Here is a 16,148-nt window from a genome sequence, read left to right as displayed (position 1 = left end):
TAGTGAGACAGGGCCAGTAATCTTTTCTACTATTGTTATCATCATCATTGCTTAGGATAAAGTTAATCTGAATTGTCCAGTAAAATTACCATAGATTTCATTAATTTTTTCGTCTAGGATCTCAGCGATGAGGCTACAAAGGACATGTAACGAAATTTTAACCATAAAAGAATATCTATCCATCATTCCGGGGTCTAACCGTTAAAATTTATGGGGAATCCATACTGCAAAGATAGTGATTGGCTACAGCGTATGAGATTGAAAAGTCCTCTACTCATCAGGAAAGTTCAAATTAGTGGCATAATGAAGCAAATAAGGACGGAAAGTGGAACCAACAAGCACTAGTGACTACGTAAACTTGAACTTTTATGATGACACTCTGAAAACCAACAAAAAGGACCCAAAATTTTTTGAGGTAGTAGTAAAATGATAAACTGTGGGGTTTTTGCTTCTGAACCGGTGACTAAGAGCCATTAATCAATGCAATGGAAGAGCCCCAATTCAGCGAAAGTGAAGAAGTCTCGAATGTCAAAATCAAAATTCAAGCAATAATAACTGTGTTTTTGAACATTCATGGCACTGTGTACGTAAAATGGGTACCTAAAGGATTATTAATAAATAAGGAATATTAGAAGTCCAAGCGACAAGAGATGTGGAAAAACAATTCATGGATTCTGCATTAGGAAAACAACCCCCCCCCACCCACCATAATACTGCAATAGTTGTCACGATGTTTTTGGATAACATTGGGATCACTGAGTTGGAACATCTACAGATCTTCCTCAGTGCTACTTTCTTCTGTTCTCGAAAGTGAAATATACTCTGAAAGGAACAAAATTTGAGAGAACTGAAGTTGAGGAATAAAAAGCGACGTAGCACATGAACATGCTTCAAAAACATGACTTTGGCGACAGTGCGGCTGCGGTCTCCTCTGTGCTTTTGCAGGCGCATCCAGTGCCTGCCCTCGCCGAGGTCAGAGGACGCAGTGCCGCCGTTGCCGTACCCAGAGAATAAGTGAGCATGACGTTTTTGTGTCTTCAGCACGAACATCAAAGGACGAGACGCCACTGTGAGAAATTCAGTTGCTTTCACTCCAACATTTTGGTGCATCTAATAGATTATGTTGCCACTGTAGGGAAGCAGCCTACTCACGCCGTAGTAAATTCACAGCAGTCTTTCCATTGTGTGCCAGCCAGTCTGCTGTAACTAGCTCTGACGTCATAAATGTTGCGCAATACTTTTAAAATCAAGCAAATAACCTGAAACGGTTCTAGCATGTCAGGAGTAATACTAAATCAATATGTGTTGAATATCAGTTCGATATCTTTAACCATTTTCGAAATTTGGACGTTTTTCTGTAAAACTCATTGGCGCAACAGAAAAGAGCTAGAGACTTAAAAATTTATATTTAGATTCCTTTTTCATAATTATTTAATGGAAACAGTACTTTGGATCTCACAAATTTTTTAGTTGAAATTCAATATTTTCTGGTTTTTGTCTTAAAAATTAAGGAAGCAAGATAGATTAAGTAGGCCAATAAATAAGGCTAGGATGTTTATATTTAAGTAGAATGGAGATCCGCTATAACTATAAAGATGTGAGAAGTTTCATTTGAATAACTATAAAACTATAGCGATAGCGTATCTCCAAAGGGCAAGTTCAGAGCTCGTCTACTGCGTGTATTGTAATTAAATTAATTCTCTCGCCCAAAATATTTAACTTAGCCACGTCAAACCTTTATTATGATTACGTACCTGTGTGCTGAATGCACATTTAAATTGAGAGCTTCATCGGCCATCAGCAAAAGAAGCTATGATTTATTCGGTAACTTAAAGTGGTGCATTACTAGCCCAGCGGCTAGTCGGGAGTGCCGATTTGATCAGGCGTTCCCTTAGCCGTCCGCACCGCGGCTTTGTATATAAGAACGCTGCGCGAGGAAGCAAGGCCCCAGTTCTCTCCAGACGCTGAATAGCACACCACCTGTGTCGGGAGTCGCGTCGCGTCGGTATCATTGCTATAAACAGCCTCGGATGCCGTATTAAGTTACTCGGGATATGCGTAATCATGAAATCATTTTCGAGTGAAGTGTTAATTCTGGGATGACTTTAATTATCTACACTCCTGGAAATTGAAATAAGAACACCGTGAATTCATTGTCCCGGGAAGGGGAAACTTTATTGACACATTCCTGGGGTCAGATACATCACATGATCACACTGACAGAACCACAGGCACATAGACACAGGCAACAGAGCATGCACAATGTCGGCACTAGTACAGTGTATATCCACCTTTCGCAGCAATGCAGGCTGCTATTCTCCCATGGAGACGATCGTAGAGATGCTGGATGTAGTCCTGTGGAACGGCTTGCCATGCCATTTCCACCTGGCGCCTCAGTTGGACCAGCGTTCGTGCTGGACGTGCAGACCGCGTGAGACGACGCTTCATCCAGTCCCAAACATGCTCAATGGGGGACAGATCCGGAGATCTTGCTGGCCAGGGTAGTTGACTTACACCTTCTAGAGCACGTTGGGTGGCACGGGATACATGCGGACGTGCATTGTCCTGTTGGAACAGCAAGTTCCCTTGCCGGTCTAGGAATGGTAGAACGATGGGTTCGATGACGGTTTGGATGTACCGTGCACTATTCAGTGTCCCCTCGACGATCACCAGTGGTGTACGGCCAGTGTAGGAGATCGCTCCTCACACCATGATGCCGGGTGTTGGCCCTGTGTGCCTCGGTCGTATGCAGTCCTGATTGTGGCGCTCACCTGCACGGCGCCAAACACGCATACGACCATCATTGGCACCAAGGCAGAAGCGACTCTCATCGCTGAAGACGACACGTCTCCATTCGTCCCTCCATTCACGCCTGTCGTGACACCACTGGAGGCGGGCTGCACGATGTTGGGACGTGAGCGGAAGACAGCCTAACGGTGTGCGGGACCGTAGCCCAGCTTCATGGAGACGGTTGCGAATGGTCCTCGCCGATACCCCAGGAGCAACAGTGTCTCTAATTTGCTGGGAAGTGGCGGTACGGTCCCCTACGGCACTGCGTAGGATCCTACGATCTTGGCGTGCATCCGTGCGTCGCTGCGGTCCGGTCCCAGGTCGACGGGCACGTGCACCTTCCGCCGACCACTGGCGACAACATCGATGTACTGTGGAGACCTCACGCCCCACGTGTTGAGCAATTCGGCGGTATGTCCACCCGGCCTCCCGCATGCCCACTATACGCCCTCGCTCAAAGTCCGTCAACTGCACATACGGTTCACGTCCACGCTGTCGCGGCATGCTACCAGTGTTAAAGACTGCGATGGAGCTCCGTATGCCACGGCAAACTGGCTGACACTGACGGCGGCGGTGCACAAATGCTGCGCAGCTAGCGCCATTCGACGGCCAACACCGCGGTTCCTGGTGTGTCCGCTGTGCCGTGCGTGTGATCATCGCTTGTACAGCCCTCTCGCAGTGTCCGGAGCAAGTATGGTGGGTCTGACACACCGGTGTCAATGTGTTCTTTTTTCCATTTCCAGGAGTGTATCTTGAGTTTGCGTATGTCGTATTTTCACGTGCCATCGCGGGACAAACATTCTACCATTATTTAGCGTGGCGTTTGATGAACCTAATCATCAAATTATGGCGAGCATTCACTTAAACATTTAATTTGGACAGTTATAGTTGCATCAGCGCATTAGACTCTGAACTGCTCTGTTAGTCAGATCGTGTGGATTCTTTTTTTTTTTTCATCTGTGACTTTCAGAATATAGAGAACGTTTTTCTTTTTTCTTTTTTTTTTCACGATCGTTTTTGATTATAAATCCCCGACAATCTCAGAGCTATAAGCTGTAGCTATAAGTGTATTTCTCAGATGAAGTGTGCACTAGGAATTCTAATTACAGGCTTCACGTTTTGCTAATCACTTTCTGGTTGCCAATATTGTAGTTAGAGAGCCAGTGTTGAGAACGGCAAAAGACAGCATAAATAATAGGAACTGGTTTTACATTCTACATTATATATTAACAAAATAAAATCCATCCTCCGCCCCACATATGGTGCATCGGCCGGGAAATGTTTCTACATTCTACAAAATTTTATATAAACAACAAAATCCACCGCCGCCCCACAAATGGTTAATCGGCCGTGAAGTGTTTCTACATTCAAACATTTATACCACCATAAATTCTACCAGCCGCCCCACATATGGTGCATCGGCCGGGAAATGCAGTGTTTCTACATTCAAACATTTTATTAAACAACATTAATTTCCACCAGCCGCCCCACACCACCAACATCTTTCTTCGCACTCAGAAGCCGACCAATCAAAGATACCCTTCTCCAGGCTGATACCAACCTCAAGTTTGTTAATAAGCGTTTTGTTTGTCAAAAGTGTGAAGTTTATGCGACGTTCCTGTTTCCTCGCGAACAAAGCGATTTTCTCGTCTGTCATGTTGCCAACAGCATTTAGTCGTTCTCTCCATGTAGAGTTTTTTCGAAAGCAGAGAGCTGATGAGAGGAATTAAGACTCATAGTTATTTGTCTCCTGACTGTCGTCTGATGGACAGCATTTTTGAACTGCTTCTCTTATGTGACCATGTTCATGTAGAATCTAAATGTTTCGTTGTCAGTTCAAAATATCAGCAACGCAACAGTCAACCGACGGTATTTTGGTCTTTTCGGATTAAATCCCCATTTTTTCTTGATTTTCCATTGTACTGGATGGTGGAACGAAGCTATGTGCTGATCTGCAATTAAAAATACATCACACTCTGGCTAAAAGGCTGGTTTTTAATTGCTGAGGATTGATTAGGCGTTATTTTTGTGGAGTTACGGACATGGCTCTTGCACATATTTATGATCAGTGATGTTAGCCAGTTGTCACACTGTAACGATAATAACTAACTTCGATTAGATATATCTTTCAAAATGCTTTTGAATAAGTGGTTTGTAGTTTAGAAATATATTATACATTAAAGGAATTAAAAAACATCCTTGCACATGGAGCGTAATTTTTTTGTAGTTGCAAATCCAGTTTTTTCATTGTTTATCTACGTCGTTGATGCTGAGAATCACCTTGGAGACGACTCATCTACAATCTCTACCGTCTCGGAACAGCTTACATGACTCAAACAATTGCGTGTATGAACCATATTCTCCGCCGTACACTTGTTTCAATAAATAATGGCTTTCTGTTGATGACATTCCAGCTTTCAATAAAAACCACATTAATCAAGTGCTCTTTCAAAACAATCAACACTTTTTGTATGGGCTGCAGATAAACAACTAGACATAAACGAAGGCCACAGTGCTACTGAGTGGTGGCTCTGAGCACTATGGTACTTAACTTCTAAGGTCATCAGTCACTCAGTGGTGGTCAGGGGAATGGGGAGGCGGTATAGCATTTGACCCTGAAGTCTGTACTGTTTGTCTTGCACACCGTACGGCATACCCGTCAACTCCAGTGACTCTCTACCCGGATGAACTGTTGTCATTATCAAGGCTTGAGGTGATGGTACATTGTATTAGCATGGTGTCTCCACCCTCTGCTACCAAAATGTAGCTTCAAAATTTAGGTGTAGTGGGGACTGGGCAGGGGTTGTGCAGATGCGATATTCATCTTTTTGTTATCAGGCAGAAGCCCAATTTAAAAAGACAGAAAACACTACTGTAGGCTAAAAATTTCTTGAGGCCCGAATAATCTTGAATATGGCTTGAGCAACACAAAATACCTTCTGGAAATAGTAACATTAATTAATACAAAACAATTCAGTCTGGTCCCACTCGGGGACCTACATGATGACGTGACACTTTACAATACAGAGCCTTCAATAGTTACGACAGTAGCATGAAGGTCTACAGGGTGTTTTACAACTCGTGTTACACACCCCTAGAGACTGTAGACGGGACATCGTAGATCGAGTTTTGCACAGGATCCCATGTCCGTAAACGTCATCCAACGAAGTTACAGAGCGTCAAAGCTATAGGCGTCGACGCCCGTAAATGTACGTATGTAGAGGGTGGTTCCGTGATGATGCTAAAAACTTTCTAGGCTGATGTGCAAGGATAAATGTATCAATTTGAGGTAAGAGTACCTTTACCGAAAAGGAATGAGTCGAAAGTTGTAGGCGAAAACCGTTCTGATACCTCTGACAGTGGAATACATGTACTGGTCCTGTTGCTGCTAAGATTGTAGTGCAGGCAACAAAAAAAAAAAAAAACGTCTATTAAACATGGGCTCTAAAATGCATACTTCAGAGCTATGTGCACTTGTTCATCATCGCTAGTGTGAAATACATCTCCTCTGTTGAACAGGTGCTTCTACCTCTTAACGTATGTATTTTAGAGCCCACGTTTACTAGACTTTTTTTCTTGTTTTGGTCCATACCGCAACCTCTGAAAGTCACCTACTCTACAATTTTAGCAACAGAAGTACCAGTATTCCACTGTCAGAGGTGCCAGAACGGCTTTCGCTTATAAATTTCGACTTGTTCATTTCAGGTTTAGGCACCCTTACCTCAAATTGATACATTTGTCCTTCTCCATAATCCTAGGAAGTTTGTAACATCGTCACATAACAACCCTGTACATACATACATACATTTACAGACGTCGGCGCTTATAACACTGACGCTCTGTAGCGTTATATGATGACTTTTCCGGACATAGCTTCGAATGTAGAACTTGATCTACTAATCCCTCTAAAATCTCTACAAGTATGTCACATGAATTGTGAAACACTCTATACAATAGAAAACTGAGTAAACTCTCCACTAGCTATTCCTTGCCATGCTACCACTAGCTACTCCTAATCGTCAGGACACCAACTACCAATATACTACTCAACTTGGTTCAAATGGCTCTGAGCACTATGGGACTTCTAGAACTTAGAACTACTTAAACCTAACTAACCTAAGGACATCACACACATCCATGCCCAAGGCAGAATTCGAACCTATGACTGTAGCGGTCGCGCGGTTCCAAGCCGTACCGCCTAGAACCGCTCTGCCAAACCGGCCGGCCGCTACTTCTCAACTACCTAGACGTACATGTACATAACACCGTTGCATATCTAAAGAATTCATTCACGCAAGAGAATATAGCAATCGCAGTGCACATGAAAGAACTGCAGGTTCAACAACAAGACCCATGCTGAATCAATATAAAACACACTGAGTATGGAACAGATCCATCGTTGTAACAAGATTTTAAACTGCGTTGTAATCTTTGCGCGATCTCGCACAGTGCAAGTACTAATATGCAGCACCCAGGTTTATGACATAATATTTAGTATGCCTTGAATGCAATGCACAATATTCACTTACGACGGTTCCATGTGCCATATCCGCAATAAGCTGTACTCAATACACAACTTGTGAACAAAGTGAGAGATAATTAATGTCACTTAATGCACCTTTATGCACAACACTGTAACTAAACTTGAGCACTAGAGCTCCCGAGCACCCGATACCAATATTAACTCGAAAGCACTCTGACTGTGGTCCTCGAAATCTCCTGAAGCCATTCCTTTTGAATTGTCGCGTGTGCACCGCACGACCGCTACGGTCGCCGGTTCGAATCCTGCCTCGGGCATGGATGTGTGTGATGTCCTTAGGTTAGTTACGTTTAAGTAGTTCTAAGTTCTAGGCGACTTATGACCACAGCAGTTGAGTCCCATAGTGCTCAGAGCCATTTGATTTTTGTCGCGTGTGCGTCCAGAGAAAACAGCACCCGCTTCAACAGCTTGTTGTCCACGTCAACACCGCCAGTGCTGACAGCGTCCGTGCAATGTCGATGAATATACCGACTTGGTCTTGGCTTCCCGCAGAACTGTTTTCCTTGGTGTCTCTCCAGAAACTGTCATCGCTGTCTATTTCTAAGCACAGGCCAGCCCTCCGAGCTTTTTGTGAGGTGTGATTTTTATAAAATTACCTCCGAAATTAAAATTCGGATGGGTCAGTTGACTGCTGCTGATGCACTCTGCTACAGTTTTGTAACAGAGACGTTACACAAGTGTTTTTGATGAGCAGCAGCGCGAGACAGAATCTAGCGGCGAGTTCTAGAGACGGTCAGACGCGGTGACGGATGGGTACAGAATACGAGCTGTGCTCGGGGCCCGTCCCCGCGGGACGCTGCCCGTGACTTACGGCGTCGGCCGCACGCGACAAGAACGCGGCGTGGTCTCCGCGGTGCGGAAGGAAGCTGCTGCACTGGCGCCAGCGCTAACGAGGCGTGCGTGACGCCGGGGTCGCCGACCTGTCCCCTCGGCTCGGCACAGCCACGGCGTCCCGCGCTCACGCGCACCTCGCGAACAATGGGCAATCGCCACGCGTGGTGGCCACTGCGCCTGCGCCGCCGCCTTCGGCCGCTCACAGAGTTACGGGCGGCCCCCATTAGCCCAGATACGCCGCCGATAAATCACCGCCCGACTGGCGCCAAAGCGAGGACGACGTCGCCGCCGCTGACGGGTTGCACTTATTAGTGGCGCGGCTCCGTGAAATACTGGCGCCTCCCGAGGGCATTACGTGGCCCCTGCGTCTTCGGCGGCGTGCACAGTCAGCGCGTGCAGCGGCCGGGCCAAGAGTGCGGGGGTGGCGCTCGCATGCACGTTCCAGTCGTGAACATGCTTACCAGACGATACAGCTTCTAAACATAGCGCTGTAGTGTCAAAGTTTCGCCAATGTTGCTTCTTGCAGGTGGTAATTTAGATGGCTAAACTTCTAGGACTTGTGGAGGGGGCTGAGTAGACAGTATTTTGAGTTGCAACCCAAGTCCTGGAACCTACCGTTCCCGTGCTACAACCGTTTGAAAACACATTTGTTAGGTAGGCATGCAACAGGTTAGTCCATTCTCGCAGGCACACGTTCAGTCAGGTGTTGGAAGGTTTCTTGGGGAATGGCAACCCATTCTTCACAGAATGCTGCAATGAGGAGAGATATCGATGTCGGTCGCTGAGGCCTGGCACGAATTCGGCGTTCCCAAACAACCCAAAGGTGTTCTATAGGATTCAGGTCAGGTCTCTGTACAGGCCAATCCATTACAGGGATGTTATTGTTGCGTAACCACTCCGCCACAGGGCGTGCATTGTGGACAGGTGCTCGATCGTGTCGAAAGATGCAATCGCCATCGGCGAATTTCTCATTAACATTGGGAATCAATAAGGTGCTTAAAACGTCAATGTAGGCCTTTGCTGTGATAGTGCCACGCAAAACAACAAGGAGTGCAGGCCACCTGCATGAAAAACACGACCACACCATATCACCACCGCCTTCGAATTTTACTGTTAGCACTACACACGTTGGCAGATGACGTTCACCGGCTGTCATATTGTGTACCGTGATACGTTACTCCACACAACGGTTCTCCACTGTTCAGTCGTCCAATGTGTACGCTGCTTACACCAAGCGATGCGTCGTTCGACATTTACCGGCGTGATGTGTGGCTTATGAGCTCGACCATGAAATTCAAGTTTTGTCACCTCCCGCCTAATTGTCATGGTATCTGCAGTGGATCCTGATGAAATTTGGAAATCCTGTGTTATGGTCTGGATAGATGTCTGCCTATTACACCTTACGACCCTCTTCAATAGTCGACGGTCTCTGTCAGTCAACAGACGAGATCGACCTGTACGCTTTTGTGCTTCACGTTTTCACTTCACTGTCACATCGGAAACAGTGGTCCGACGGATGTTTGGGATATGGAAATCTCGCGTACAGACGTATGCCACAAGCGACACTCAATCACCTGACCACGTTTGGAATCCGTGAGTTCCTCGGAGCGCCTCATTCTGCTCTCTCACGATGTCTAATGACTACTGAGGTCGATAATATGGAGTACCTGGCAGTAGGTGGCAGCAAAATGTACCTAATATGAAAAAGTGTGTTTTTAGGGGTGTCCGGATACTTTTGATCACATAGTGTATGTACGAGTATTTCAGGAAAAATAGCTACTTTGAAAATTTTCTCTGCTGTCTTTAAGTAATTCTTCAATCAAAGCAAAATTAATTAAACGCACAACATTCTCAACTGTCTATATATCGGCAAAACCTTGTTTAATGTATGCATAAGAAAATTTACAGCTCTGGTCGTGACATTCTGACCATTTGTATAAGGAGTTTCTAATAATGTATTATTTTACTTTGAATATGAGGATATATTTAATTTCATATCTCATGTCGACCAGCAAGGTTTTATAGATTTTTTGGATCAAAATCTGAAACTACATCTGACCGTAGACAGGAGTGCGTAATGAGTATCGAAATTATACACTACAGGCCATTAAAATTGCTACACCACGAAGATGACGTGTTACAGACACTAAATTTAACCGACAGGAAGAAGAGGCCGTGATATGCAAATGATTAGCTTTTCAGACCATTCACACAAGGTTGGCACCGGTGGCGACACCTACAACGTGATGACATGAGGAAAGTTTCCAACAAATTCCTCATACACAAACAGCATTTGACCGGCGTTGCCTGGTGAAACGTTGTTGTGATACCTCGTGTAAGGAGGAGAAATGCGTATCATCACTTTTCCGACTTTGATAAAGGTCGGATTGTAGCCTATCGCGATTGCGGTTTATCGTACCACGACATTGCTGCTCGAGTTGGTCGAGATCCAATGACTGTTAGCAGAATATGGAATCGGTGGGTACAGGAGGGTAATACGGAACGCCGTGCTGGATACCAATGGCCTCGTATCACTAGCACGCGAGATGACAGGCATCTTATCCTCATGGCTGTGACGGATCGTGCAGCCACGTCTCGATCCCTGAGTCAACAACTATCTGCACGAACAGTTCGACGACGTTTGCAGCAGCAGGGACTATCAGTTCGGAGACCATGGCTGCGGTTAACCTTGATGCTACATCACAGACAGGAGCGCCTGCGATTGTGTACTCAACGACGTACCTGGGTGCACGGATGGCAAAACGTCATTTTTTCGGATGAATCCAGGTTCTGTTTACAGCATCATGATGGTCGCATGCGTGTTTGGCGACATCGCGGTGAACGCACATTGGAAGCGTGTATTCGTCATCGCCATACTGGCGTATCACCCGGCGTGATGGTATGGGGTGCCATTGGTTACACGTCTCGGTCACTTCTTGTTCGCATTGACGGCACTTTGAACAGTGGACGTTACATTTCAGACGTGTTATGACCCGTGGCTATACCCTTCATTCGATCCCCGAGAAACCCTACTTTTCAGCAGGATAATGCAAGACCGCATGTTGCAGGTCCTGTACGGGCCTTTCTGGATACAGATAATGTTCTACTGCTGCCCTGGCCAGCACATTCTCCAGATCTCTCACCAATTGAAAACGTCTGGTCAATGGTGGCCGAGCAAGTGGGTCGTCACAATTGTCCAGTCACTACCTTTGATGAACTGTGGTATCGTGTTGAAGCTGCATGGGCAGCTGTAGCTGTACACGCCATCGAAGCTCTGTTTGACTCAATGCCCAGGCGTATCAAGTCCGTTTTTACGACCACAAATGGTTGTTCTGGGTACTGATTTTTCAGGATCTATGCTCCCAAATTGCGTGCAAATGCAATCACATGTCAGTTCTAGTATAATATATTTGTCCAATGAATACCCGCTTATCATCTGCATTTCTTCTTGGTGTAGCAATTTTAATGCCCAGTAGTGTATTTGCTTCTGGCAATCATTGGCTTAATTGCGTTTGCCGCATTGGTAAGCAGTGTACCAGTCAGTCTACAGAGACTTTTCCTGTTGCAGTATGGAGACCCGGCGCCGTCGCCGGTTGACGGAGCCGCCGCCTCGCAGCCACTGCGTGGGCGTCTACAAGCGCGTCCACGTGTGCAACGACCAGGTGAGCGCGCGGCACGTTCCGAACACACCGCGTCCTTCCTCGGGTGCGGAGTATTTCTCACTACCGTGCACGCCGCACCTGCAACACGCTCTGTTTTGTTCTACAAGCATGCCGGCTAAAGGTAACTTCCAAATGGTCGCTGGATGGAAGGGAAACTGAATCGTTCCACATCTTGGACAGTGAGCAGAGATGAAGACAGAAGATGATGACAGAGAGGATTGGAATGGAGTTGCAGGGGTGGGAGTTGAAGAAATGGTTACGAAACGATATGGGTTTGACAGTAGAAATGAGAGAGGAGAAAGACGAATTGAGCACTACAGTAAATATCAGTTAGTAATAGCGAATACTCTGTTCAAGAATCTCTGGAGGAGGAGGAGGAGGAGGAGGTATACTTGGAAATGATCTAGAGGTAGAGGAAGATTTCAGTTAGATTACATCAAGATCAGGAAGGGATTCCGAAATCAGATATTGGACAGTAAGGTGTACCCAGGAGCAGATATAGACTCTGACAACAATTTAGTAATAATGAACAGTAGCCTCAAGTTCATGAGACTGATGAGGAAGAATCAGTGCACAAAGAAGTGGGATACTGAAATACTATGAAATGAAGAAATAGGTTTGAAGTTCGCTGAGACTATAGAAACTGCGATGATGTATAGCTCAGTAGGCAGTTCACTGGAAGAGGAATCTACGTGTCTAAAGAGGGCAATTACAGAAGCTGGAAAGAAAATCGTAGGAGCAAGAAAGGCAACTGCGAGGAAATCTTGGATAAAGATAAAATACTTCAGCTGATTGCTGTAAGACGGAAGTTGAAAAATGCTCAGGGAAATTCAGGAATACAGAAATACAATTCGCTTAGGAACGAAATAAATCTGATGTGCAGGGAAGTTAAGACAAAATGGCTACATTAAGAATGTGAAGCCATTGAAATAGAAATGATTGTCGGAAGAACGGATTCAGCATATAGGAAAGTCAAAACTACCTCCGGTGAATTAGGATCAAAGATGCTAACATAAAGAGTTCAATGGGAATTCCACTATTCGGGGATGGGGGGAGGGGGAGGCTTGTTTGATGATGTGATAGATGAAGAAATCGCAGTCTACAGGGAAGAGATAGGAGATCCTGTATTTAGAAAGTGAATTTAAAAGACAGGGGGGATAGATAACATTCCTTCGGAATTTCTAAAATCATTCGTGGAAGTTGCAGAAAAACGACAATTCATCTTGAAGTGCAAAATGTATGAGTTTGGCGATATACCATCACACATTAGGAAAAACATCATCTACACAATTTCGGAGATTGCAAAAGCAGACGAGTGCGAGAATAATCGCACAATCAGCTTAATAGCACATGCATCCATGTTGCTGACAAAAATAACGTACAGAAAAAAGGAACAGAAAATTGAGTATGAGAATGATGATCATTTTGCCTTTACGGAAGGTAAAGGCACCAGTGAGGCAGTTCTGACGTTGCGGTTGATAGTGGAAGCAAGACTGAAGAAAAATCAATACAGTTCATAGGATTGACGATCTGGAAAAATGTTCGCCAACGTACATTAGTGCAATTCTGGTAAAAATAGGGGTAAATTATAGGGAAAGGTGGGTAATATACAGTATGTACTAGAACCAAGAGAGAAAAATAAGCATGGAAGACCATGAAGGAAGTGCTCGGATTAAAAAGGGTGTAAGACTGGGATGCAGTCTTTCGCTCCTACTATTGAATCGGTACGTCGAAGAACCAATCACGGAAATAGAAGAAAGGTTCAAGAGTGGGATTAAAATTCAGAGTGAAAGGATATCAATGATAAGATTGGCTGATGACATTGCTACCTTAAGTGAAGAGGAATTGCAGGTTGTGTTCAGTGGAATGAACGATCTAATGAATACAGAATATGAATAGAGACAAAACGAAGAAGGACCCAGGTAATGAGAACTAGCAGAAACGAGAACATGAAGAAACTTACTACAACAATTTGGTATCACGACATAGATGAAGTTAAGGAATTCTGCTACCTAGGCAGCGAAGTAACGTACGACGGCCGCAGCAAGGAGGAAATAAAAGCAGACTAACAAAGGCGGAAAGTGCATTCCTGGCCAAGGAAAGCCTGTTAATATCAAACATAGGCCTTAGCTTGAGGAATAAATTTCTGGGCATGTGCGTTTGGTGCACAAGATTGTATGATAGTGAGACACGGACTGTTGGAACACCAGAACAGAAGAGAATCAAAGCCTTTGAAATGTGGTTCTTGATATTGAAAATTATGTGGACTGACAAGGTAAGGAATGAGAAAGTTCTCTGCAAAATCGGCGGGGAAAAGAGCATAACGAAACCACAGGCAAGATGAAAGTACAGGGCGATACGACATCTGTTAGGGCATCGATGAGCTGAGAGGGTAAAAACTTGAGAGGAAGACAGAGACTGGAATATATCTAGAAAATAATTGAGGACTCTGAGATGAAAAGACTGGCGTAGTAGAGGAATCGGTGGTGGGCTGCATCAAACCGGCCATAAAAAAGATGACTCGAATACAAGAGACCTTCATTACTTATCTGACATATCGATTTAATCTGTAATATTGCTCTTTAGTATCGCATTCCAAAAACTTCTATCCTCTTGTCGTCTCAACTGTTTACCTTCCACGTTGCACTTCTGTACAAGGTTACACTCCAGACAAATACTTTCTGAAAAGACTTCCTAAGATTAAAATTTATATTCTACTCTAATTTCTCTTTTCCAGAAATTCTTTCTTGCTATTGCGAATCTATATTTTTCGTTCTGACTACTTCGTCCGTCGTCAATTATTTCCTGCTCAAATAACAAAACTGTTCTACTACTTTATGTCTTACTTCCTAATGTTATTCCATTAGGGTCTCCTGATTTAATTCTACCACGTTTCATTGTCCCTGTTTTGTTTTTCTTGATGTTTACCTTAGAACATCTTTTCAAAGCGCTATCCGTTCCATTCAACTGATCTTCGCCGTTTCTGACAGAATTACAGTATAATTGGCAGAGGTTTTATTTTTTTCTCCTGAACTTTAATTCCCTTTCCAAATTTCTCATTGATTTCCTTCACTGCTTGGTCAATTTTCATATTCAGTAACGCTGGGAACAGGCTACAGCGGTGTCTCATTCCGTTCTGACCTGTCTTTCGCCTTCATCTCCTTCCACTCTTATAACTGCAATCTGGTTTCTGTATGTCATAGGTAACCTACCGCTTCCTGTTTTCCTTTTTTTATCCCTGCTAATATTGTAAATAATGTATTCCATCAAACATCGTCGTAATCTTTTTGTAAATCTACAAATGTTATCAATGTAAGTTTGCCTTTCTTCAACCTATGTTATACAATAAGTCGTAGGGTCGTTATTGCAAATGTGTTCAAATGCGTCTCCAGAGCTGAAACTGATGTTCCCTGCGGACGGTTTCTGTCCATTTCTGCAGTCCTTATATTTTAAAACACTGTGAATAATGTATTAAAATCAAGTGCGTTACCTGCAAATACGTCTTTATATCATGTTTTTGATGGATGGTAAAAGACGTTTACTGTATGCTTTTACCTTGAGCAGGAATAAGCTAAATAAAGTGAAATGTTTTTTGTCTCTCAGGAATGCCCACCTGGGTCAAAGGACTTCCGTAGCGCGCAGTGCGAAGCTTTCAACGGAAAACCCTTCATGGGGCGCCTCTACCTCTGGGAGCCCTTCCTGCAGGGTGAGTACAGCTGTTTTATGAAGGAATATGTAACTGACAGAGCTCCAAAAGAATATCGCGTTGCCAAAGGAATTATTCTTGGCAATAGGCATATATTCAAAATAACGCGCAGTCCCATAATGCGGAAATTTAGATGTCATTATGTGCAGATGTAGTGTCAGTTTTAATAAAAGGAAGTACATTAATCTGCTTATACTCTTTACTCATTTTTAAATGGAAGGGAGAGTTGAATAAATGAAACTAACTATGACACCAGAATGCAATCGGCAAACATGAGAATCTTGAGTACAGTGAGGGCTGCATAAGTAAACATCTGATTACATTGTTCATAATAAGTTGAATGTACAGGGTGATTATAATTAAACTTTAGTTACATGAGCCAGTGTGCACGGAAAACTATTTACCGTATGGGTACCCAAGTTTATACGAATGATGTTCAGACTGTGCATTAAAGGATTTGCGTTGTTTGTAGTGTTAGTGTAATGACTTGTCTTTAGGCACCGGTACAGATATGGGAAATAGAATTAAAGCAAAAGCAGCACTGTGCATCACAGCTGCAGACAACCAACAAGGGTCTGGAAGTGGTAAGCAGGGCCCTGCGCCGGTGCGCTTGCTT

General features: G+C 44.2%; 1 protein-coding gene across 1 annotated transcript in view; it reads left to right on the top strand.

The window, feature by feature from the left end:
• LOC126263420 (thrombospondin type-1 domain-containing protein 4-like) overlaps nt 1–16,148 on the top strand; it is a 198,904-nt gene that overhangs the window by 85,034 nt on the left and 97,722 nt on the right. Inside the window, exons 3-4 of the mRNA XM_049960513.1 lie at nt 11,733–11,826; nt 15,430–15,532. Coding sequence (XP_049816470.1) covers nt 11,733–11,826; nt 15,430–15,532 — 197 coding nt within the window. The remainder of the gene's footprint in view (nt 1–11,732; nt 11,827–15,429; nt 15,533–16,148) is intronic.

This window comes from Schistocerca nitens, chromosome 6, assembly GCF_023898315.1.
Source record: "Schistocerca nitens isolate TAMUIC-IGC-003100 chromosome 6, iqSchNite1.1, whole genome shotgun sequence".
NCBI classification, from domain to species: Eukaryota; Metazoa; Arthropoda; class Insecta; order Orthoptera; family Acrididae; genus Schistocerca; species Schistocerca nitens.
Note: the sequence above shows the minus strand (reverse complement) of the source record. Positions and strands in the feature narration are given on the sequence as shown.